The sequence below is a fragment of the Equus caballus genome, chromosome 5 (genome assembly GCF_041296265.1).
Source record: "Equus caballus isolate H_3958 breed thoroughbred chromosome 5, TB-T2T, whole genome shotgun sequence".
In the NCBI taxonomy this organism is placed as follows: domain Eukaryota; kingdom Metazoa; phylum Chordata; class Mammalia; order Perissodactyla; family Equidae; genus Equus; species Equus caballus.
In genome coordinates this window covers 99,243,178-99,268,865 of record NC_091688.1, presented here as the reverse complement: position 1 = coordinate 99,268,865, position 25,688 = coordinate 99,243,178, and the positions used below count along the sequence as shown (strand labels likewise).

The following is a 25,688-nucleotide window of genomic DNA, read 5'->3' as shown; positions in this document are numbered from 1 at the left end:
AAAATGGCTAATATCAAAAACACACGCGATAACAAATGTTGGCGAGGATGTGCAAAAGGGAACCTTTATACACTGGTCGTGGGAATGTGAAACGGTGCAGCTATTATGGAAAACAGTATGGAGGTTCCTCAAAAAATTGAAAGTTGAACTACCGTGTGCTCCAGCAATCCCATTTCTGGGTATTTATCCAAAGGAATTGAATTAGTATCTTGAAAAGACATCTGCACACCCATGTTCATTGCAGTATTATTCACAACAGCCAAGATACGGAAACAACCTAAGTGCCCATCAATAGATGAAGCGATAAAGAAGATGCCATATATATATACAATGGAATATTATTCAGCCATGAGCAAAAAGGAAATCTTGCCATTTGCAACAACATGGATGAACCTGGAGGGCGTTATGCTAAGTGAAATAAGCCAGACAGAGAAAGACAAATAACGTATGGTATCACTTATGTGAGGAATCTAAAACAAAGTCAAATTCATAGAAACAGAGAGTAGAATGGTGGTTGCCAGGGGCTGTGGGGTGGGGGAAATGTGGAGATGTTGGTCAAAGGGTGCAAACTTCTAGTTATAAGATGAATAAGTTCTGAGGATCTAATGTACAGTTAATATTACTGTATTGTATACTTGAAATCTGCTAGGAGAGTAGATCTGAGGTGTTCTCACCAAAAAAAGGTAACTATGTGAGGTGGTGGGTGTGTTAATTAACTTGATTGTGGTAATAATTTCACATTTGTATATATATACTAAACCATCATGTTGTACCCTTTAAATATATAGAATTTTATTTGTCAATTGTACCTCAATTAAAAAAAATTATTATTATTGTATTTCTGACATGGCCTTCTTTCCTTGAGTCACTAAAGGTTCAAGGTCTATTTTGAAGGGGACAGAAGAAGAATGAGGGAGAGTTTCACGGTATGAAAACTCTGTGTCTCCCTCCCCTTATAGCCAAATTTGCGTAAGTGAAACGTGTGCATCAGTAGACGTGTCAATAATTCCCTCCAGCTATCTCATATTTTCGCATCAACTAGGAAGGGGCTTCCCCTTATATCCCTTCCTTTAAAGTTTTCCTTGTCTTTTAATGTGTTTAGTATTTTGTTAAGTGTTTTAAAAATCATCACATATAATATACTCATCCTAAAAAAATAGAAAGTTATACAAAAGCAAAAGGAAGAAAAAGTAGCCATAATTCATAATCCAAAGAAACCACTATTGATATTTTGGTGCATTCTTTCCACATCCGGTTTTGGTCTGACTTGTAGAGTTGAGCTCTAGTGCAGTGGTCTCCCAAAGTCTTCCTTAAATACCCTTAAAAGTAGCTTTTAAAATTATATCTCCCCCTGCATATTTTTTCATTGAAATATTAAAATATCAAACAGCCTAAATAAGTTTACATCTTTTTATTTATTTTTTATTTTTGCTGAGGAAGATTCACCCTGAGCTAACTTCTGTGCCAATCTTCCCCTATTTTGTCTGTGTGTCACTGCCACAGCATGGCCGCCAATGACTGGTGCAGGTCTGCGCCTGGGAACCGAACCCGGGCCACCAAAGCAGAGTGCGCCAAGCTTAACCACTAGCCCACAGGGCTGGCCCTATGTTTACTTCCTTTTAAATAGACAATAGAAATTATTGAACATTTTATAAGATGAAATAAATGAGACTAGGCTGTAGTAGGAACAAATATGCCATGATGTGACTTGATAGCATAACCTTTAACTACATTATTGGATACAGCACAGCATATCTGAAAGAAATCAATAACATTTTACACGTGAATTTCATCTGATGTGTCTAGAGAAAATGTGATAGTCCATCAAAACTCTCATTTACACTTACGAGGATCGCCATAGATCCCCCGTATTTCTTCTGATGCCTGGGATTCAGACCATTCCAAAATGGGCTCAAATATCCCCAGATTGGCTAAAATTCAGAGTATCTCAACATAGGCTGAAACACAAGTGTTTCAGTAAGCTTCACTTAAAACATATATATATTATATCGGGGCCGGCCCGGTGGTGCAGCAGTTAAGTGCGCACATTCTGCTTCCCGGCGGCCCGGGGTTCGCCGGTTCGGATCCCAGGTGCAGACACGGCACCGCTTGGCACGCCATGCTGTGGCAGGCATCCCACATATAAAGTAGAGGAAGATGAGCACAGATGTTAGCTCAGGGCCAGTCTTCCTCAGCAAAAAGAGGAGGATTGGCAGTAGTTAGGGCTAATCCTCCTCAACAACAACAAAAAACCAAACGAAACAAACAAATATATATATATATTATATTCTACCTTATATAGGTGGAAGCCTTATGTTTAAAGCCACTAGATTAATTATCCCAGGAGGCCTCCCTAAACCCAGTATTTCCATTGCTGTTTGTTTGGTCCCTTGGAGCTATTTATGCCAAGGGTAACGCACAATACTGAGAACTGAGGGAGAGAGACACCATTCCTTACAAAAGAGAGAATGACTACTGTGAACCCAGGCTCATTCTCAGAAACATCAGGTTTAGGAAAAGACGCATACGGAAGTTGAAAATCTGGAAATTTTCCTCCTTACAAGTATGCGTGCAGTCTCCAAGAGCCAGAGTTGTACGTTGGAGGTTATGAATTCACCTGCACTCCTTAGCTTTCTTAAGTCTCTAACACGCTAATAAGAAATAAGGCCAAGCTGCCCTTTAACACACACCTCACAGGAAATGGTGATGATTCAGCCTGTAGCACCCACTCCAAGAGAGCTGAATGAGCCAGAAGGTGTTTGATGCTGAGAAGAATCGAGCAGCTCCACGTAGGTACCATCCTTTGGATGAGTCAAAAGATTTTTGATGTTTATTTCTCTTCAAAGAGTCTACATAACTCTGTATGAATAATGGGGTTATTAATTCAGTGGTTGAGAAAATTAATTAAAAAAAGCAACACCTCATTTAGCTGGCACATTCAAAGAATGAGTTCTTCCAGGTAAAAGTATCCTCAAGATAATTAAAACTTATAACTTCAAGGCTATGAAGTTAGAAAAATAAGTTCAATATTACTGATAATAAGTTTTCTGAAATGAATAATATTTTCTGTTACTTTCTCACATAAAGATTACGGAACTAAAATTATACTTTTCGTAATTACTCAGAGTTGTGAATATTGGAAGGTAGGGCAGGCCCAATCAGTGAGCTGGGCACTGCCGTGAAGCAAAGAGGAGATGGTGTGCTCCACACCCATTGGAGGATGATGGGGAGGCTGGAGAGGCATTTGAAAGAGGGATGCTGGTACCATAAAATCCAGTTCAGTGACACAAGTATGAGATCAAATTGGAGGGAACAGGCAAAAAACTGAGCCTGACTCATTGAGCCAGATCAGGTAAACTCCTGTAGGAGCTGGCACTCATGGCTGAAGCTTGCAAAAGTGTGGACTTGCGGCTGCTGTATATTCCCCTCTGCTCCCTTGACTCTTTTCATATCTTTCCGTTAGCATTTTATTCTCTTGCATTGTAATTTTCAAATACATTCTTTCCTCCCACTTCAGGCCCTTGAAAGCCATGACCATCCTCTTCTGTGGTCACAGCCCCTAACGCAGTGCATGCTGGCACAGGAAGGCTCTCGACAAATGTGCAGCCCCTCTAACAGCAGAGAGGCAGGATGGCGGAATCACACATCAAATTAGTCCTCACTTTAATTGCACACACAGTCTACAGTATACTGGAGAGAGCAGAAGAGTGCTTTACTCCAGGATCAAGCCCCTCAGTGCAGTGTATAGAGATGACCTTAAATAGTCCCTGAGGAGGGGCTCACTGAGCATGTCCATCCATGGTCACAGTGGGCTTTTCTTATTTCATCATCAATTTCTGGGAACCCACCCATGCAGTTGCCTCTCTCCTGGTTCTTTGAAGAAGAAATTGGGAGGAGGAAGCCACTTTCCTAGTTAGCAATCTATTAAAGAATTAGACTTAATCTACCAAGAACTGGGGAGTTGTTTCAAAGCATAGATCTTGTTATTTGTTTTAGGAAAAACAAAAAAAGCCCTCCTGTCTTGTCTCATTTTTGCCTTGCATTTCTAAAGGCCCTCTTCTGTCCTCTTGGTTCGATTTGTGACTGCCCAAGAAGGAGGGGGGTATGTGTCTTGTGCCAGGCAGGGAGTGAGGAGGGACTCGTCACACTTCACCCACTGTAGTACATAAGTCCTTTCAAATGGGGACACCTGTTTACCACCCAGGTGTAGAGAGAGACTGGGCTGACCACTGCATCCAACTTCCCAAGAATCATGCTGTTATGTAGAAAGTGTCTTCTGCGAGCATACCCACACGTTAGGAGACTCCATTAGCCTCTATGGGTAGCCATGGCTATCTTCTCTGCTTCGAAAACCAACTCAACCAACTACCCATTGACCTCCCTATAATACTGATTTCCTCATCCCATACAGAATTGCTACATCGCTATGCCACAAAATTTTAAGCCGCCCAAATCAAGTCTACCTAATAGGATTTGCGTATTCAGTGGTACCTCCAGAAGATGGCTTAGAAGTTTTACACACTACAGCATTCAGATGCTCTCCCCTTCTAAAGCCACTACAAAGAAACACAGTAATCTAAGTGAAAATAGCATACTCACTCTGCAAGCACCAATTCAGGACAAGTTTCCTAGGCCCCTTCTGTAACTAGATTACTGGCCTTAAATAATGTTGGGTCTCCCATATCACTTCCCCATATAGAGGCAGTAGGTTTTCGACCTCTACTCAGAGTCAAGGAGTCACTAGGTTTCTGCTTCAGGGATCAACAGTCCGCTTCCTGTTCTGCTCATTCCCGCCCATGCATAGCATCTGGGTCCTGAGGCAAGATAGATCCCTCTAGGTCTGCTCCCCAGTGGGTGGACCAGTGTTGCTAGGCAACAGTTTAACATCCCAGGTCTTGGTCCTGCTATACTTCTTAAAAGATCCTAACCAATCCAGTGCAAGGAGCCCCTTCTCGTAGCCAGTTAGTTTATGACAAAGTTTGTTGCCTCCGGACAGGGAAAGAGGAGATATTTTCAGTTTGCAATAGGCAGGTAAGTTTATAGAAAAGCACAATTCCACAAGGATTACATTTCTAGCTGTTGTCTTCTGTTCTGGCTTTCAGATTCCTGAAGTGGATTTTTTTTTAAAAGTTGGGAAAAATCTAAAATATTGCACTATGATGTATTTGCCCTGATGACGTAACTCAAAATACACTTACTAATTTAATATATTTTTTCAGAATCATGTATTTTATGCTCACTCTTTTCATTCCCATCAGCCAACAACCATTCCAAACTTTTACCAAATGCTAGAGAAAAAGCTGAAGTTGTGTAACTTTTAGGAAATAAACAAAGGTTTGTTACTAGCAGGCTTACAAGAGGGTGACAGTAGAATGTATTTTCCAAAATGGAATACTTTTGAAAATAAAATGGAGTGTTATTTATAATTACCCTGGGACAAGTTTAAATTGGACTAACCTGGGCAAACCCAGAGGGCAGCCCTGCCTGTGGGGAGAAAGCCAAGATGATGAGTCTGGATGATTTCTGATTAGCAAATGAAGCCAAACCTCTTACAGATGAGATTTTGTATAGTCCATCCTGATCGTCCCCAGATTCTGTGTTTGTGAACTCACTTACTAGCTAAAATTGATTTGTAATCGTAAAATCAGTCCTTGCGCCAGTGTGTCAGTTGTTTGCGGACGTGCAGAACGGTGAAAGATTTGAGCGGCCCAATGTGCAAGTTCTCAGCTCAGGAACGTGTTTTGGGTCTCATGCTGTAAACAAGGATCCTTTCCAAAGTCTATTTAGTGCCACATTCTTTACATTTTGTGCTTTTTCTGGTGATTTTGCTGTTTAAAATAGCCCACTAGTTCAGAAGTTCTGTCTAGTGCTCCTGAGTTCAAGGAGGCTGCAATGCACATTACAGAGAAAATCTGTGGGCTGGATAAGCTTCACTCAAGCATGAATGATAATGCTGTTGGCCCTGAGTTCGATGTTAATGAATCAACAATATGCATATATTAAATAAGGTGTCTTTAAACAGAAAAATGCATAAAACAAGATTATGTATGGATCTGTTGACCAAAATGCGAGCAGAGGCTCACAGGACAGAAGAAAAAAAGAACCATTAAAATAATTAATGAATTGGACTTGATCAAAATTAAAAACCTCTGCTCTCCAAAAACATTGTTAAGAAAATGAAGAAATAAGCCACAGACTAGGAGAAGATATTTGCAGAATGCTTCCAAAATATATAAATAACTCTCAAAACTCAATAAGATAAACAACAAACCAGTAGAAATGGGCAACATATTTGAAGAGACAGTTCACCAAATAATAGATATGCAGGGCAAACAGACACATGAAAAGACAGTTAAGACCACCACCAGCCCCAGTAAAGTAAATGGGCAAATCCTGATTTGCACTGAGCTCTCCATCAATCCCATCTCCACTCTCCAAATCTCTGAAAGACTAGCCAGCATCCTCTCCTTTGTCCTCTATTCTTACTCACTGCCATCTCCTTTCCACCTCTGTTTCTTTCCTGAAACTGTTCTCATGGAAGACTGACTATTGCCAAATCCAACACTTCTTTTTAGTTTTTATTGTATGTAATCTCCAACCATTCAAAACCGGCCACAGACTCCTTCTTGTATCTCTTCTTGTCCTTTAGTCAACATTTTCTTGTTCTGACCACTTGCTCCTTTTCCTTGTCCCTCTGGATGTTCTCTCTGAGTTCTCTTATTCTAATCTTAGTTTTAATACTATTGACACGCTAAAATCTTCAAATTTAGCTCTCCAGCTCAAACTTCTCTCCCAAGTTTACCAATGTCTACAAACGCCGACCAGACAGTTCTCTGTGAACAAGTGGCAAGCGCCCCCAAATCGACATGTGCGGAACCAAATTTATCACTGCCCCTGGTCACTCCTCCTTCTGTGTGCGAGGTTAATGTCATTACCTGCTGGCTCAGCAAAAATAGCCACCAGAGTCATTCTTCATGCTCCTAGATCCTTAACCTCCTGCACAGGTTGTTCACTGCACAACTCCAGGCTCACCATTCCTTTACCGGCCACCACGGCCTGCCCAACCTGCCTCCACATAGCGATTGTTTCCACCTCTCAGTTCTTACTGCCTTTGCTTTGCGTCAGGCCTTCATCAGCTTGGACTTTCAAGAGCTTCCTGACTGGGCTCTTCATCCTCAATCAATTCTCCGCGCAATAATTAGAAGTATCTTTCTAATATCCGATCGGATCATGTTATTTCTGCTTAACAATCTTTGCTATTTCTGGACTGACTTCAAGATAAAGCTTAAACCACTTAGCAGGAATACAAAGCCCATTGCATCTGCCACTGACCTTAGTTTCCAGCTGAAATGCTATTCCCCTCAATCTAGAGAAACAACTTGCCAGTCCCAATGCATCAATATTACTTGCACGTGCTTTCCCACGCCTTCTCTTCACCACGTGGAAAACTGTTACTAATCATTAAAACCCAGTTGACAGTCATTTCTTCTGTGTGGTCTTCAAGGACTCTCTTACGGCTGTGATCCATTGGTTCTCAACCCTGCCTGCTCATTGTAATCACCTGATGCTCAGCCTCCACCCACAGAAATTCTGATTTCACTGTCTAGAGGGAATCTGAGGACAGGAAAAATCTAAATGTGCCCCCAGAGTATCTAATGTCTAGGGCCTAAAGATAGAAAAATTGAAAAGGCAGAACAGAATTTCTAACTTCAAAAAGTTCACTGTAGAGGAAACAAGTAAATTAATTGTCATTTACAAGAGAAAGGAGTATAAAGAGTGAAAAGGTATGCAGGTAGAACAAAGAGAGGAGGCAGGAAGAAAAGTGAGGCCGGGAAAGGCCCGGTGATGCCTACTATAAACCAACCAAATATTTGGTATTTTTTAATTTGCTCAGAGAATCATGCAAAACCGTGAACAATAGGTCAAAGCAACTAATCTGTAATTTAATCACTGGAAACAATACAATAAAGAAGCTATCCTGTAATTAATCAACAACATATCTTTAACACACAGAATAATACCTGGCACATATTCAATGCTCAAAAATGCTTGTTAAATAAGTGAACAGTCGACAGTAGCATTTAAACTGCCATTTTTTAAGAAACAGGTTTAAAATTAATATCAATGTTGGCTGCAAATGAAAGCCAAGCATCATATTTTTGGTGTCAAAGATTTTGACAGACGAACCACGTGTATGTGTTCCATTTCTTGGAGAGACAGATCATTTTAAATGAAGCTGAGAAAAAAAAAAGTACTGACTAAGCAGATCACTTTCGGTAAACTGGGTTTTCCCAAATAGTGACATGAGAGCAAGTCATTTTGAACTGGACGGTTTTGAGTTCCTCTTCAAGAATCTGAAATGTAGGTCGGGGCTCTGCTGACATTTCCATCCGCCTCATAGCTGAAGATCTGTAGTGATCGTGGCCAGGCGGGCAGTGGGGAAAAAGACACGATGCAGGTGACGAGGGTGACAGCCTGGCTCTGAAGTGACATGATGCGCTTCCAACAGGTTGAAAGGTAAAGAGACATGATCATCCAAATACTTAACGTAAGTAGCTGATTCTCTGAACAGTGTAACTCCAGGTGCCGGCTGATGGCTGCCTTGTTTGGAACGTCACTGATGTGTGCCTTTTGAGCTCTCCACAGCTGGAAGGGCTTTTTCTAGGTGTAGCTGGCGATGGAACACGTGCCTTCATCTCATTTCATCTTTCTTCATTTTGAATGCATTTTCTCGGGACATTCTGAAATTTTGGGCTTTTCCCAAGTTTTACTCATCAAAGACTGTATTTCTGGAGCCTGATAGGCGCGTAAATCTGGTCAGGAGAAGAATTCAACATCAGGAGTTAGAGCAGAAAGAGGAGATTTCTGAGGAGAGAGACTGGCTTAGGAGGAATTGCATTTTATCGGGGATCAAAACGTCCTACTAAGGCCATTCACCGTGACTTTCCAGGGGTCTAAATCTCCGTGGAATGCCTCCTCACTTACCACTGACTTCTTTTCTCCCTTTCTTTCCTTCCTTCCTTTCTTCTTTTCTTCCAAATCAAAGGTTCTCATCAAAGACAATAATAGCTGTTAGGAAGAAATATAATGCTTTTTACTATTTTATTAAAATATTACAGTTTAAACAGTTTTCATTTTTTTTTCCAGAGGGGAACCAGGAGCCTTGTCCTGCTTTCCGGCATGAACCAGGTCACACTCCAGTGGGACGTGATAATAGCCCTTTACATTTTCTTCAGTTGGTGTCATGGAGGTATAGTATTTTGAGTATCTATCCTGTCTTTTATTCAGCAAGTAAAATATTAAGTACTTTTTATTTTCAAGGCATCATGCTTGGATTTCTGAAGAATCAAAAATTATTAGATTGGGAAAAATTATCTGCAATGAAATTTAAAAGTCTAACCTCCCTCCTAATATAGGATTCCCTCCTCAAACATCCCTAACAGACGGCCTCTAACTCACAGATGAACATTTCCACGAAGGACCTTACTACTTTGAGCTGGAATGTTCTCTCTTTGAGCTTTGGTGACTGTTAGATGATAATCCATCAGACGTTTGAATTTAACTCAATTCCACAAACCATTTGTTGATAACTGATAATTTACACAACCATCTGGCACTATGACTTTGAGGAATCCAGGAAGGGGGTCATCAGAAGTTCAGGAGGGGCACCCATCGGCATTTGGGTGTTCCTATTGGGGCCAAGAGCGTCCTGGGCAGGTGGCAGAGATTCCATTACTAGGAGACAAGCAAAACCAAGGCAGGGGTCTAGACCTTAAAGGAAGCTCTGCAGATCATGCAAGTTACTCAGAATAGTGACAAAAGCAAAACCGTTTTCTAGAGAGTGGGGCGCAATTATATTACAGATGGAGAGGTAGCCCCATCCTCAGACTGGAGTCCCTCAAGCAGGGTGTTGGACCTGCCAGAGTCAGGCCAACAGCTATCCAAGAAGATTAAGGGGAAATAAGACACTAACTACTTTTTCCAAGTTTCTTGATATAGGCAAATGATAAGGAGGACTTCTGTCTATAGGGTCAAGTGACCAATATACAGCAGAGGGAAATAAGATGAGCCCGGGACGTGGTGTTAGAGGACTCTCTGATGTCCGTTAGATAGTATGCTATGTATTTTTGCTCAATCTGCTATGAGTATTTCTAATATCATCCAGACTACATTTTCCCAAGTTTTCTACTACAATGTTATGTTACTCCTTTTCAATAGCTTAGCTAAAATGAAAAATAACATATTTAACTTTTCTCTGACTAATTTCATAACGCATTAAAAAGAGAAATTAACTTATTTTTGTATGACTTATTCTTGTGTAATCCATGTTGACTCCTACCGATCACTGATTTTTCCCTATACACTGAAAAATCACTGACTTACTAATACATTCCCAAATGTTGGGAAACTCAGGGGTACAGAGTTTCTGGGGTTCTTCTTTCTTTGATTTTTGAAAACCAGGACAACATTTGTCCAAATCTGGTCTTCTGACATTTTTGACATTTTCTATGTATTCTCAAACACTACTCACATTGGTTCCATGAGAGTATTCACAGGTTTTTTTAAGGTGCTGGAGACGTAGTTTGTCTAAACTTGAATGTTGAACTCATCGAAAGCAGTCAGATGCTTTCTTAAAACTTTATTTTCATGCCTTTGGCTTCAATTCCCCGTTGATAATGATGGAATTACTTTTGTCACTACTTCAATATTTAAATATTTATAGTTTATATGTAAATGTTCATTACGTAAATGGAAATATTGAGGTACATTTATATTATACAACAAGTTAATTCTTTAAGCTTTGTATTCCAAAGATAAGGGTCATTTAAAATCAAATACTGACCTTTAATTATCACTATTTTGATAACCTTTTAAGATATTTTAATACAAGCATTTCCAGAAAAGGTCTATAATAAATTTGACAGAAACTTTAGTATGTTTTCCTTGATGTGAATTGAATTTAATTAATATTGCATTGCATTGTCATTGGGGTTTATGAAAATCACTTTATATAAATGGTTCTGGGTGATAAAACTAATACATTCACCATATAGTTTTTAAAACTGGCCCTGGAGTCTGCAGTGCCAACTGTTATTTCTGATCTTGCCTTTGAAAAACGGTATAGCCTCATAAAGCATCAGTTCTCTAAAATGGGAGAGGGAATTCTGTTTGCTCTTTAGACAATTAGAGAAGCTTTAAGACCGACTCTAGCTGTGTGTCATGCTGTGAACAGAAGCATGGCCAAAACATACTATAATAAACTGATCCATTGAAAGACACACACAGTCCTAAACTCTTCTCCAACGGAAATCACTTAATTAATAGAAAAAGATACATTTTAAATGCAATGGTATATTCCTCTGAATCTCCTATTTTAATGTTTTACATGGAATTTATTATTTTATCTATTTGTTTCCAGGAATTACAAATATAAACTGTTCTGGACGCATCTGGGTAGAACCAGCCAAAATTTTTAAGATGGGTATGAATGTCTCCATATACTGCCAAGCAGCAATTAAGAATTGCCAACCAAGGAAAATTTACTTTTATAAAAACGGCATCAAAGAAAGATTTCAAATCACAAGAATGAATAAAACAACAGCTCGGCTGCAGTATAACAGCTTTCTGGAACCACACGCCTCTGTGCACTGCACCGCGGAGTGTCCAGGGTATTTTCAAGAGACATTGATATGCGGGGAAGACATTTCTTCCGGATGTAAGTGTTGCATTCAAAATGCAAATGAAAGCTAATCTAATGATTAACTGGTAATTACCAATCTTGTCTAAAAATAGAGGCAAATTGAAATAGTTCACTCCTTACAGTAGTTTAAGACAGGAATTGCAAACTCAGACGTCTTCAGGGGCCGGGGTGGTGAAAGGCACGCGTTAAGGAGGCTGGCAGGCGGTGTGCAGACGGGAAAGCGTGGAGGCGTCCACAGGGGCGGCTGCTGTCCAGCTGCAGCATTTATGAGGGCCCGGTGTTCCTAGATCTTTTGACTCTTCAAAAGAAAACAGAAATATGAGTTTTTAATGTGAGCTCTACAAATTTTTAAATGTCACCAATGTACTCAAAAACAATTTTTCAACACTAGGCTGGCCAAACACAGCACATGTGAGGGGCAGCATCCTCAGGTTAAAAATGTGGCTCTTTTAATCTGCTTTTCACTTATGTTTTTTCTTTATTTGCTTTCCAAACTAATATCATTAACCTTGAAGCAGATTCCATTGAGAAATTTAAGGCTAAGATTTAGGGAGAAAAAACAGTTGCAAAACTAACTAGCTTTGTCTTCCTGCTATAGTCTTTACCAGCTGTGTGACCTTGGGCAAGTTGCTTAACCAATCTGAGCCTCAATTCCATGTCTGTAAAATGAGGCCAATTATCCCGGCTGTGGTAAGCACCAAATTTTAATAATTTATTTGAAAGCATATTGTAGACTTTAAAGTATAACACTAATGCGCCTAAACCTTGAAAAATCCCTCCTTTTCATAAAGCATGGGAAGATTCGGATACAATTCCCTGGTCCTAATCCTACTGCCCCAACTGTGAATGACTTTGTTTGCTATTATAGTCGTTAAGAAAAAATTTAATCAAGTTAATATTAAAAATATTTGCTAAATTCAATTTATGTTTGAAGTATTCTGGAGATGTTTAAGTTATTATAGTAATATGGGCTGACTTGTGTAATTATATACTCAATTCTTGGTTCTACTATTGTGAAGGATACATCACTAAGTTCAGCCATTGTGCGACTGAACTCTGGGCATCTGATCTTGTGTGATTTTCAAAAGACAGAAGAGCGAAGGTGAATTGGGGAAGGAAAGAAATAAGTTTTACAGTCACAGAATAAGGTTGGCACACTTATGCCTTAACCTAACGGTAATGTGCTAAACTTGCGCTAAATTGTGGGAATTGAAACCACAGGCAGACATCTTATCTGATGTATGAAGACCTTAGCTTGTCCACATCCTCAGGAAACATGAAGGACCCTTAATGCTTAAATACTTTACCACTTATCCTTTGGGGTGGAGGTGGGGGTGTTGAGAGAACATACAATTTCTTCAGAGGGCACGCAAGCCACCTCCACGGCTATGGGAAAAGGCTGGTTTTTACTTGAAGCCAGAGAGAGAAAGGAGACAGAAGAAGTGTGGCCTCCTTGCCTGTGTTGCAGTTGGTGACCGAGTGCTCCCGAGGGCTCTCCCAGTGTCAGCTGAGGGCCTCGGCCCCCAAACACAGCCACCAGGCAATGCTTGGGGTCAGGGAACGACTTTGCTCCCCCTCCGGCGCAGTATCACAGAAGCACTTATATTCCGGGCTCATGGCTGCTTAGAAAGAGCATCACTCTTTCCATTTATTTACTCATGAGCTGTAACTTCTTACGTAGACCTCTGGTTATGAGGGTGAATTTGTAACTGCCAGGTAAGAATTGACTCAAACCCCTGGATTCAAGAACGCTGTGTTCTTGGGCTCTACATTCTTAGCAAACAAAACTTCCTGTTTAAGTAGGTCAGAAAAAGGTTTTTGAGGGTTTTTGTGGTCCTCTAGAAATCACACTGCTTTCACTGAGTCACAGGATAGTTGTCCTGTGAGCTTCACTATGTCAGCTTATCCTCACTGTTGTGGACAAAACGATTATGTGTATTTTTTTAGACTGGAGAGAAATCAGAAAAGGCAGAAGATGAATGAGTCATTGCTTTCTCTGAAAAGATATCAAAATATATTGAAAAGGTTGGGTACTTTAACGTGTTATTTGTGAAATTCAAACATCACAATTTCCATTTTTAGCCACAATCTTAAACACTTCTTAAATTCTTACCTGTGATTAAATGCACATATTATGGAAAGTTTGTTCTATCAGACTCACACCAATCATAGGATAAAACACTATAAGATGTCTTTCTTCATTTAAAAATACCAAATTAAAATAAACCATACATGGAATAGTCATGTTTCCACTTAATCATTTATTTAAAAATTTAAATCTTTTACTTAAATTTTAGCCATGTTTGATTTCTACTTATTGTGATGAAAGCAAACTTGTTATCCAATAAAAGTCTCTGAATGTTCGCCTTTAATGCAACTATTAAGCATCAATACTGGCATAATTAGGCTGGCCTGTGCTCTCCTTGGGCGAGGAACTGAAGAGCGATTTTCGCCAGAAGCATTGGGCCTCTCTTCATTCCAGTTCTTCTTCTTATTACCATTTTATTCATCAAGGCAATCAATTCATGGGATACACTTTACTGGCAGGTTACTATGCACCAAAAATGTGTTAAATGCTAGAAATTGAACGAAAGACTCACAGCCTCTGACTCAAGAAGCTGTCAGTAGAAAACGATCCTTGGCTACTCTTTGAATTGACAGGGCACCTGCCTGTGATTAATGAGAGCCCCAGTAATTAAGGAGGAGTTGAACTGGTAGGAAAGAGCACAAACTTCAGCCTCATCCTTGTGTATTTCAGGGTCTCCCCTAGTAACTGGCTGTATCACAGGATTTTATCCTTGGACATAGAGTACCCAGGCAATGAGATCTAACAATTTGGTCTTAGTTTCACAACCGTGGTCACACTCCCATCTTTACATCGCTTCACATTAACAAATATTGTCTTTATTTGCATATGTGTATAGAATCCATTTGATGTTTTGCACAGTTAATTAAACATCAGACATTTATAACCCTGAGCATTCACTTCCTATAGAATGCTGTGGGATAACATAGCCCAAAAGATAGACAGTTCTCTTTTATGAAGCTAAATCAATGTTACTCTCCATCTGAAACCAGAGGAAAAAATTACTTCAGCACAAATCACTGTAATCAATGAGGGACCACAACACAGTAAATATCTAAAATGACTTAAATTTATGTTTCCACACCTACCTCCATTAAAGCTCAAATAAAACTTAAAGGATTTCTTTACCCAACTTGGAGCTCCATTTCTCCCCATTGTAACTCAATGCCACAACTCATCCAAATGTTTTAAAATGCTTTAGTGTGTTCTTACTGTTTGAAAAGTTTTTTAATTGTAAAATCAAATTACATTCATTGTAGAAGTTTTTAAAAATTTAGACTAGCAAAAAAGAAATAGCGACCATCTCTATAATCCTGTAATCTCACCACTAACAGAATCCCTCTTTAATAATTTGAAATATGTCTTTCAAGTTTGTCTCTCTCTCTGTCTCCCTCTACCCCTCTGTCTGTCTGTCTGTCTCTCTCTCAAATGAGACCACTATATTATATTATTTTGCAACCTACTTTTTTCACTTTATCATGTGGTCATTACTTAATTAAACATATTTCTAGTGCTTTCCAAAGACCAGATGCTTAAGTTGTCCTCTATCACTTTACTTTTGAATGTATTTTAGGAGTGTATTATAAGTTTATTTAACCTCATTTTTACGTATTAAGGTCATTTCCAATTTCTTCATTATTATGAGCAATACTTTCAGGCACAAACTTTAGTCAAATATTTTTGGATATCTATGAATATTTCATGAAGGATATATTCCTAGATGTAAAATTGCTGGGTTGCAAGATATTACTCCAGTTTTTAGAGATCAGATTGTGATATGTAAAGTGTTCTGCATAAAGGTTGCCCCAATTAGCACTCCCACCAGCAGTGTGTTAGGAGATTTCCCTGAGTCCTTTCCAACACTGCAGATTACCATTTTTCAAAATCCATGCCAATTTGATAAGTCTAAATGACGTCTATTATTGTTTCAATTTGCAATGAGGATAAATTTTTTCATATAGTTATTTGTTTTACAAGTAATATTCTTGGTCAGTGATTTGCAGGTGAAGTGCAGGAATATATTTCTCCTTAGGGTAAATCTGTGGGTGTGGCTTCTGGTGCATAAATATCCATGTTTTTACTCTCTATGAGCCCCCGTTCTCCCATTTGTCTGGTCATTCTCTGAGTAGTCTAGTTTCTCAGACAGAATTGTGTATGTAAGGCACTCTGAGAGAACCACAACTGAAAAGCGAGCATATGATCAACACTCAGTATTTCCATCCTTCATTTTTGGTCTTGGTAATTTATTATTGGATGATGTAAATGAAAATTCCTGGGGCTGTTCTGTCGTTATGGGGGTTTCATGGCTCCAGAGGCCCCAAGGGCTCCTATGATGTCATCAGAACCCTCTCGTCTTTTCCCACCTCTTGGGTGTTGTTTCCCCCTCTGTTGGCTTCACTCTTAAATAGACTGTTTCACTATGACAGCAAGATGGCCAGCCAGCAACTCACAGCCACACATTACTGAGAGACAGCAATTTCAAGCGAGAAGAAAGTGCCTCTTTTACATTGGCTCTAGAAAAAGTCCCTGGGAGAATTGTGATTGGCTCATCTTGAGTCATATGTTCATTTCCAAGGGAAATACTCGATAAATCAGCCTAGGTCAAGGCACACTTCTGCGTGGAGCCCAGTGATTGACAGCTCTTGGGCGGAGGTAGAGTGGGTGGGGATGAGGTTGGGTGTAAGGGGAGATAGATGTCAGTTCTCAAAAAAGAAAGATGCTAGCAGAGAAAAACTAACAATGCTGTCCGTAATATGGCCACTCAGAGAAAGAGCTGAGGAGGGGTGAGGGAAGGGAGAAAGAGAGAACCTTGAAATAGAATTCCGTGAATACCAAAATTTTTTTAATCTTTTTTTTATTGTGGTAAAATATACACAACATAAAATGTACCATTTTAACCATTCTTAAGTGTACAGTACTGTGGCGTTAAGAACATTCACATTGTTGTGCCATCACCACCAACATCCATCTTTAGAACTCTTTTCATCTGCAAAACTAAAACTCCGTATTCATTAAACGATCACTCCCCATTCCTCCCTCTCCCCAGCCCCTGGCAACAACCATTCGACATACTTTCTGTCTTCGTGAGTTTGACTATTCTAGATACCCCATATAAGTGGAATCATACAGTATTTGTCCTTCTGTGTCTGGCTGATTTTACTTATCCTGATGTCTTCAAGGTTCGTCCGTGTCGTAGCATGTGTCAGAATTCCCTTCTCTGTAAGGCTGAATAATACTCCATTGTATGTACGAGCACTGAACTTTTAAAGTGAGTGGTGGAATAGGCGCCAGAGGAGAGGACAGGCTGTTGGAGGAGTAGAAAAGCACTTTGGAGAACTCTTTCACAGGAGTCAAAAAGACAGAGGTTTTAAGAACCAAGTGACCAAAATACCAAATGCTGCAGAGATCAAGCTCAATGACGATAGCAAAGAGACCCTGGGATCTGTCGATGAGAAAGTCAGTAATGACCTTAGTGACAGTGTTTGGTGGAATTGTGGGCTGAATTGTGATTGTTTGGGATTCAAGAGTAAACGGGAGAGATGAATGGATAAAGAAGATGTGGTGTATATATACAATGGAATACTACTCAGCCATAAAAAAAGACAAAATCATCCCATTTGCAACAACATGGATGGACCTTGAGGGTATGAAGTTAAGTGAAATAAGCCAGACAGAGAAAGACAAACACCACAAGATTTCATTCATAAGTGGAAGATAAACAAACACGTGGATAAAAAGAACAGATTAGTGGTTACCAGAGGGGAAGGGGGTTGCGGGGTGGGTGAAAGGGATAAAGGAGCACATAAGTATGGTGACGGATAAAAATTAGACTACTGGTGGTGAGCACAATGATGTCTATATAGAAACTGATAAATAATAATGTATACCTGAAATTACACAGTGTTATAAGCCATTATGATCTCAATAAAATAATTGAAACAGAGGAAAAAAAGAGTAAATGGGAGATAAAGAAAAACACCAGTATAATGGGCTCTTTTAAAAAGTTTAGCTGTGAAGGAAAGGAGGAAGATACAGTGGTAGCTGATGGGAGAGAATTTGGGGAGGAATTGGTTTTTTGAAAGAGATGAACTTGATCATGTTAACATCCCCAAAGGAGTGGAGAATGTAGTAAAAAGTGCAAAGGAGAAGGGTATGTGTGATGGCAAAGTGGGTTGCAAAGTGAGCCGGTAAGGATGGCACCGGGGAGGTGCGGAGAGCAGGTTGACCCAAATGAAACGGAAAGTTTATCAGCTCTCTACTTTATAAAGACCTTTTGTTTCTATGGTGGCTCCTAAGTGATCCATTTTGTTGCAGATCCACCAGATGTCCCTGACAAGGTAACCTGTGTGATTTATGAATATTCAGGCAACATGACTTGTACCTGGAATACCGGGAAGCCCACCTGCATAGACACAAAGTATGTGGTGCATGTGAAGAGGTAGGTTCCCTCCTCCACAGCTTATCACGAGCACTTCCCCTGCAGCCCGGCCAGTGTCCTGCCTCCAGCAGGATCCAAGAAGCCAGCCCCAAACAGGAAATGTACCCTGACCAGCCCCAACTCCCTAATTGTGATTGGAAAACTTCCAAAGCCCTTCTCAGGCTGTTGATATTTTCACTCTGTGGGGCAGTGGGTTCTCTAATCCTTCTGCCCTTTTTATTCATCAGTAGGTGACGGGTGGCAGGGCCTAAGGGTGACACAACACAGCGCAGTTTTAAAGAACCTTTGCTTAAATCCCAGCTCTATATCCTTCTAAGGTTTAGGCAACTTAATCTCTCCAAATTGCCATTTCTTTATCTTTAAAATGAGTCTAAAAATAGAACTTAGTGCACAGGATTGTTCTAATTATTTAAGCAGAATTTGGCCTCTAAAGGACCCCAGCCCACAGTTAGCACTAAATTCATGGAAGCTATGACTTATTAATAATGACCTCCAAATGTTAAATTCGGTGTCTGTACGGGCTGACCATCTCTCCTGGTTTGCCTGAGACTAAGAGAGTTCCCGGGACACAGGATTTTCAGTTTTAAAACTGAAAGTAATAATTAAATGAAAGTAATAATTTTCTACTTGGAGTCAAGAAGGGCTTTGTGGAAATGCTCTTTTGTTGTGTTCTAACCATAGCCAGACTTCAAGAGCCAAGACAATCATGCAGCCAAAATCTAAGTTTTGCACTTAAAGAGAAATGGTTGATTATAAAAATTGTGTTACTTCATAGTAAATTCAATTGGGGGAAAAAGCATGTTTAGATCTTCTATTTAGAAACTGCAAAATAGGAAAAGGTTCATATGAAAAATCCCTTTTCCCTCCTCAATGTCCATAGTTCAAATCCTTCTTCATTATGTTTAAACTATATCCATGTGCATCAGTCTGCTTTCGACTCCTCCGACAGTGTTAAAAACGGAAATAAAACCATTAAATTCAAAAAAACAAAGTTGTGGGCAAACTGGAATAAGTCGGTGACCTTATCCATGTGCCTTGTTTTGTTATTTTATCTTTTTTTAAACAGAATGCCTTCAATAGTGTATCTGAAGTACACTTTTTCTGTTAGTAATTCTCAAAAATTTCATAAACTCCTTATTTTTAAAAAAGCATTTATGGGACCCTACCGTGTGGCAAGCACTGGACCCAAAGATTTCTATGTGCTACATCATTTTATTTCCTATACAACCGTGTGAAGTACATACAATTGTTTTCCGAGTTTTGCAGACACAGTGATCGAGGCTTAGCGATGGTAGGTTGGCGTAGGGCCAAGCTGCTACAGAGGGAAAGACGTGGGATTTGTGCCCGGGCTAGACAGGCTGCCTTCTTCTTAATTTAGCTCTTTTCTGCTGAAGCGGTGGGGAACCAGATCACAGGGCGTAGCTAAGAGATGCCGTCCAGGTGTCATTGTTATGGAAGAGGATAACCTTGCAATCTCACTCTCTCTCTCTCTGCCTGTTAGATACTCAGAATAATTGTGATTAAGTGAACCGTAAAAAGTAACACCTCTTCATTCAAGAAATTCTGTGTAAAAACCAGACAGATACTATGAATACATTGCTATGTCTAGAGTTACTGGCTGCCTGGCGTGGGCAAGAAGCTCACATCTTTCATTCTAAGGAGAGGGTAGACGGAGGCGCCGTCAGGCATCACTGAGAGATGGAAATGCTGAGATCAGGGAAAGGTCGTGTTGACAGATGATATACAAAATGGCTGGGCGCTGCGCTCCATACCTCGTGTCCATTACATCTTCAGTCCTCAGCTCAACCACACGAGGTGACTATTTTTGTTGTTCCCATTTTATAGGTGGCTTGAGGAGCCCCTATTACCTCTCCACGGTCACTTGGCTAAGGAGTAAGGGAGACAGGATTCTAACGTGGGTCCGAGACGTAACCTCTACCCCTCACTTCTGTCCCCTAGAGAGGAAAAGAGGCCGTGAGGACAAGAAACTACTGTCTCATTGCTACGTGAACTTGAGGAATGTGAAAATGAGGGCAGTAAGGGAGCAAACCCCACAGTTCAAGCTCGCAGAAAAACTAGGTAGTGCCTAATTGACAGAGAAAGCTTGGTGCCTGTCTCCTAGAACCTTTTACTGTCTCGTGGACCCACTGATCTTGGTTGTTGGCTAATTCTTTTTTAAAAAAAAAATACAGTAGCTTTATTGAGTAGAATTTACATACCATACAATTCACCTTATTTAAAACATACCATGCAATGATTTTAGTACATTCACAGAGTTGTGTGACCGCCACCACAATAAGTTTTAGAACACTTTCATTATGCCAAAACGAAACCCATATCTGTTAATAGTCGTTCTCTATTTCCCCTCAACTCTCCCAGCCCTGCATCCGCTGTGGGTCTGCCCACTCTGAACACTTCATATAAAAGGAGTTATGCAATACCTGGTCCTTTGTGACTGGCTTCTTTTGCATAATATTTTCAAGGTTAGCTACGGTATAGTATGTCTCAGTACTGCATTCCTTTTTTATGGCTGAATAATGTTCCGTAGTACAGATATATCACATTTTATTCATTCATAAGTTGATGGACATTTGGGTTGTTTACACTTTTTGGCTATTATGAATAATGTTTCTATTAACATTCATGTACAAGTTTTTGTGCAGACATATATCTTCATTTCTCTTGGTCAGATATTTAGGAACAGACTTGCTGTTTAACCTTTTGAGGAGCTGCCATAGTGTTTTCTAAAGCAGCCTCACCATTTTATATTCCTACCAGGAGTGTATAAGTGTTCCAATTTCTCCACACCCTTGCCAACACTTCTTATTATCATGTTGGTTGTTGCCATCCTAGTGGGTGTTGGTTAATTCTTTCAAGCCCCACTAACCTGCTTTCTCTGGTTCCTGACAAAATTGCATTATAAATTTGGAACAGACATACCACAACTTGAGAAAATGTATTTGTTAGACAGAAACTTGCCAACCAAGTATTATTTAGTATAGTAAAAATATTGTTTAGTATCATAAAAATATTTTCCAAATATTTTATAAAATTAGTAATTATAGATTTCTTTTAAAATCCATTAATGCATTCAATTATATATATTTACATTATTTAGACATGGCCTTTGAGGGACATATCTATTTTACAAAGCAGGCAATATTTGTATTAATTATGAGTACTGAGATTGTTTTCAGTACTCAAAATTCACTCTAAAAGCATTAAGAATGGATTTACTAAAGATTACACTGTCAGAGATATCCACTGGAAAGAGCAGAGGCTTTAGCATTTTACACTGATTTCCAGTTCTGAGAATTATTCAGTCAGGTAGCTGTCTTTTATGATGCAAATATCAGAAAACTCGAGTGCAGTGACTCCATCAGATGAGGCTCTACTTACATCAAGCCAACATGGTAGGTAGTCAGAGCTGGCAGGATAATTCCAGGATACTGCACGGTCCAGGCTCTTTCCACCTTTCCCCACTGCACTCTCTAGTGTGTTGGCTTTAATTCTCAGATGCTGCCCCTCTACGCTTCTCATCCAAGTTCCAGGCAGGAAAAGCGGTGAAGGGTAAAGGACATCCTCCCATGGACTTCTATGTGCATCTTATTGGCCAGAACTGAGTCACACGTCTACTCTATGTGGATGGGAACCCGGGAGAAGGGCTTGTAGATGGATTTTAGTACCATCTTCTAACAGTATCTGCCATAGTTGCTAGCTGTGTGATCTTAGAAAAGTTATTTAGCTTTGCTGAGCCTCAGTCTCCTGTGAAATGAGGATAATTAATACCATACTGAGTTGTTATAAAACTTATAAGAAAGCAAATTATAGGAAATGGCGCGCAAATAGGAAATGCTTAGAAACAACAACCAAAAAGGTGACGTTAGAATATTATGGTGACACCCAAGGCTGACTCCCTAGGCTTGTTTGGTTCATTCTGACATCAAAACTCAACTGATTTGGGAAAGAAGATTAATGTAAAGCCACAAATAACTGATCATTTACAGGATATTATAAACAATCATGTTGTTTACATTATTTTCAAGTGACTAATTTTGGACAGATGACTTTCTAGAAAGAGATGTTAAATGTGCTCTAAGTAAGACTAATTTTCTAGCTGTTGTGTATATGTCAATAGTAAATTCACTCATTCATTCAAAGTAGAGTGTAGACTCAACATGGGCCAGAATTTTTGCTTGTTTCGTTCACAGCTATATCTCTTGAGGCTAGAATGGGGCCTGACACAGTGTAAGAGCTCAATCAATATTCATTGAGTGATTATTCTAAGTGATAAGTAGAAATAGACATTTTCTGCATTCTCCCATTATAGTTTCTTTAAATAATAATTACACAAAGTTGTACATATTTTAAAAATCAGGTTTTTTTCACAATCTTTCCTGAAATCCAACAGTAAATTATAGCCAAACTTAAACAAATCTACCCACATTTTGAATGGATAGAGTCCAGATTAATGAAATTTTATCATATTTTAAAGAGGACATAAGGATGTGAAGGATTAGCACAAAAATGAATGTTTTCCTCTAGCAAATTCTAAGAATGACCTCCTGTAGGCACAAATTGGAAACAGAAATGAACATCCGTTCCTCTTACAATTAATTAAAACTGCGCCCATGAGTTGAAAAAAATTAGAGATGAGAAAGTCAATTTTTTGAACTATCAAAAAACTCTCCCTCCAGGAAAAAGTTGACTTATAATGAATTTTGTGGTTGAGGTAATGAGCATCAGGTTTAAAAAGGCTCTTTTAGATCCTGGGTTTTTAGGGTATTTTCCACTCGGGCAGATAGGTAGAGCTCAGCATCTGCAAGGTTTCACTTCCAACTTCTGTGGTTCCATTTTCCCGTAAAATCACAAATACAAGAGGTGTTTTGCTCAGGCCACCCACTTGTTCCACGGGTGGTAGAAAGGTGCCATTCCCTCCATGGCAGCTTCTGGGCCGTTGGGCCTCCTTGGGTGTTGGCTTGAAGTTGTAAAGTAGAGGAATTGTGTCTATCGCTTCAAGAATTTTCTCTCTCCCCAGTAGCTTTGGGATGACGCCATTAGCAGAGCTGTATGGCCATTCACATACCTCCTGTACCCCTCTGTATTTGCTATGTATCACTGTGTGGTGATAGAAAAAATAAACCTCTGCTAATATGCATCTACCTACTGTTGTCCTATTGCCTTCAATAGCTTCATGTAAATACGTTCTTTCTTTATCTTGAAAGCTCTTGTAATGTCTGGTGCAGTGCCTTCTACTCAATAAATACTTTTTAAATGAAAATGAATGCCTGATGGCCCTTCATTCTATTCCATGCAAGTCAACTTAGCAAATATTTATTAACATCTCATGTCTTCTTGGCACTGTGTTAAACTCTAGAGGTTCTTTTTTTTTAGACAGGCACCATCTCTGTACATGACAAGCTCATAAGCTTTTTAGAATAACACCAATGGTGGAATTTTCAGGCACCGTGAAAGAACAATAGGGCAATTATTTTTAGATGAGCTGCCATTTCAGACCCCCTAAAATCAATTGCCTGCTCTGCCAGTTCATCAGCCCTGCTTGTTTTTGCCACATCTTCTTCTCCATATGCGTATTCCTATTAACCAGAAAGAGTTCTTAGATATTATTCCAAATATTAAGACTCTGATGTTTCAGGAATTCTTTTAGGGCTCAATAAGCAGTTCATATTTTTCAGTTCATTTCCTCACTGATTCTGTACCTCTCCTCAGAGAGCTAATTACGGCTGGGGACAAACACGAGCTTTACCGACTGATATTAACTTATACGCATGACCATGGAGCTCACCTGGGCCCAGAGAGCCACCCAGTGGTCCCCCTACATTTTACTGGCCAAGTCACTCCCCACTGAGCCAGATAATTCATTATTTCTTCTCTCATTTCTGGCCTCCAACATATTTTCTCCCTCCTTATTCTCTTTTGGTGACCTGCTTCCTCTTTCACTGAGAAAACAGGAGCAGTGAGAAAGGCCACAACCTCCGTCATCTACTGACATCTGTACCCACACACTTGGTCTTCCCTTCGACTACTGTGGATGGACCATCATTGTCCTCAGGCCAACTCTCCACTGTGTACTCGCTCTTACCCCACCTGCCTCCTGGAGGACGTTGCTCCAACAATTTTCCTCTTCATCTTCTGCAGCATCACTTTTTCTATTGTTACTAGATCGTTCCCGTCAGCTTCCAAACACGCTGTAGCATCTGCCCTCTTGAAAAGTACAACTCTCCCTTGGTCTCTCTCCTCTGTCACCCTATTTCTCTGCTCCTCTTTACAGCAAAACTCCTCAAAAGAGTTGTCTGTGCTTTCTGCCTCTCCTTCCTCTCTTATGTCTTTTTAATCTACTTTAGTCAAGTCTTTGCCCTTCACTGAAAGAGGTCTTATCATTAGTCACTAATGACTTCCCCATTGCCAAATCCATGGGTTTATTCTCAGTCCTGATCTTCCTTAGCAGGAGTATTTACTACCAGGAGCATCTAATTTAGCTTTTTCTTCCTTCTTTTGGCTTCCAGGACACCACTCCCTTTTGGTGTTCCTATGTCCTTCCTAGATGCTTTTCCCCAGTCTCTTTGGCTGATTCCTCTTCATTTCCAGGAAAGTAATAGCCTCTGAGCTCTATCCCAGGATGTCTTGTTAGCTCTATCCACACTCGTTACCTAAAAGATCTCATCCAAATGTATGGTGTAAAACTCCCTAATTTAGCCATCTCCAGTCCAGACATCTCCCTGAGCTGCAGCCACCAGGTATCTAACATCCTACTCAACATTTCCTCTTAGACGTCCAGAAATATCTCAAAGGTAACATTTTCAAAGCCAAACACCCAGTTTCTTCTCCCCAGACTTGCATTCCCCTTTCAGTAAACGGCAACCCCATCCTTCACATTGTTCAGGTCAAAATCATTGGAGCCCTCCTGGATTCCTCTCTATCATGCCCCTCAACAATTGATCAGCAAAACTTACTGGATCTATCTTTAAAAATTTGACCTCTTCTTACTACCTACAATGAGACCCTGGTCTAAGCCCCTCATATCTCATCTTGGTTAATGCAAAGACTTCCTAACTGTTGCCCTAGCTTCCGCCTTTGCCCTTCTACAGACCGTTATTCATAAGTAGCCAGAGTAAACCTTTTCACACGCACCTCAGGTCGTGTCATGTCACTCCTCCGCTCAAAACCTCCTGTTTCATGCAGAGATCAAAGCCAGTGACTTTCAGTGGCCCTATGTGACCTTACAGTGCCTGCTTATCTCTCTCTCCTCCAGACCTCTCTGATCTCATTTCTAACACCTTTCCATCTCCCTCACTCAACTGAAGCTTCCTTGACCTCCTTGCTGATCTTTCAACAGTCCAACTAAGGTCCTGCCTTGGGGCCTTTGCATATCACCCAGAATGCCCTTCCTGCAGAGGACCACAAGACTTGATCCTCTATTGTTCTAGTGTCACCTTCTCAGA

The 25,688-nt window shown here is 40.0% G+C and overlaps 1 protein-coding gene across 3 annotated transcripts in view; it reads left to right on the top strand.

Annotated features, from left to right (window-relative positions):
- The first annotated feature begins 8,327 nt into the window (after window positions 1-8,327).
- The window catches only part of IL23R (interleukin 23 receptor), a 54,059-nt gene continuing 36,698 nt past the window's right edge, over window positions 8,328-25,688 (top strand). The window contains exons 1-4 of one of the 3 annotated variants that reach the window (XM_023641892.2): window positions 8,328-8,517; window positions 9,148-9,250; window positions 11,420-11,716; window positions 18,102-18,225. In XM_023641892.2, coding sequence (XP_023497660.2) covers window positions 9,181-9,250; window positions 11,420-11,716; window positions 18,102-18,225 — 491 coding nt within the window. In that variant the 5' untranslated portion in view covers window positions 8,328-8,517; window positions 9,148-9,180. Of the gene's footprint in view, window positions 8,549-9,147; window positions 9,251-11,419; window positions 11,717-18,101; window positions 18,226-25,688 lie in introns of those variants that run through there. The other 2 variants (XM_070267498.1, XM_070267499.1) reach the window with 2 other exon arrangements.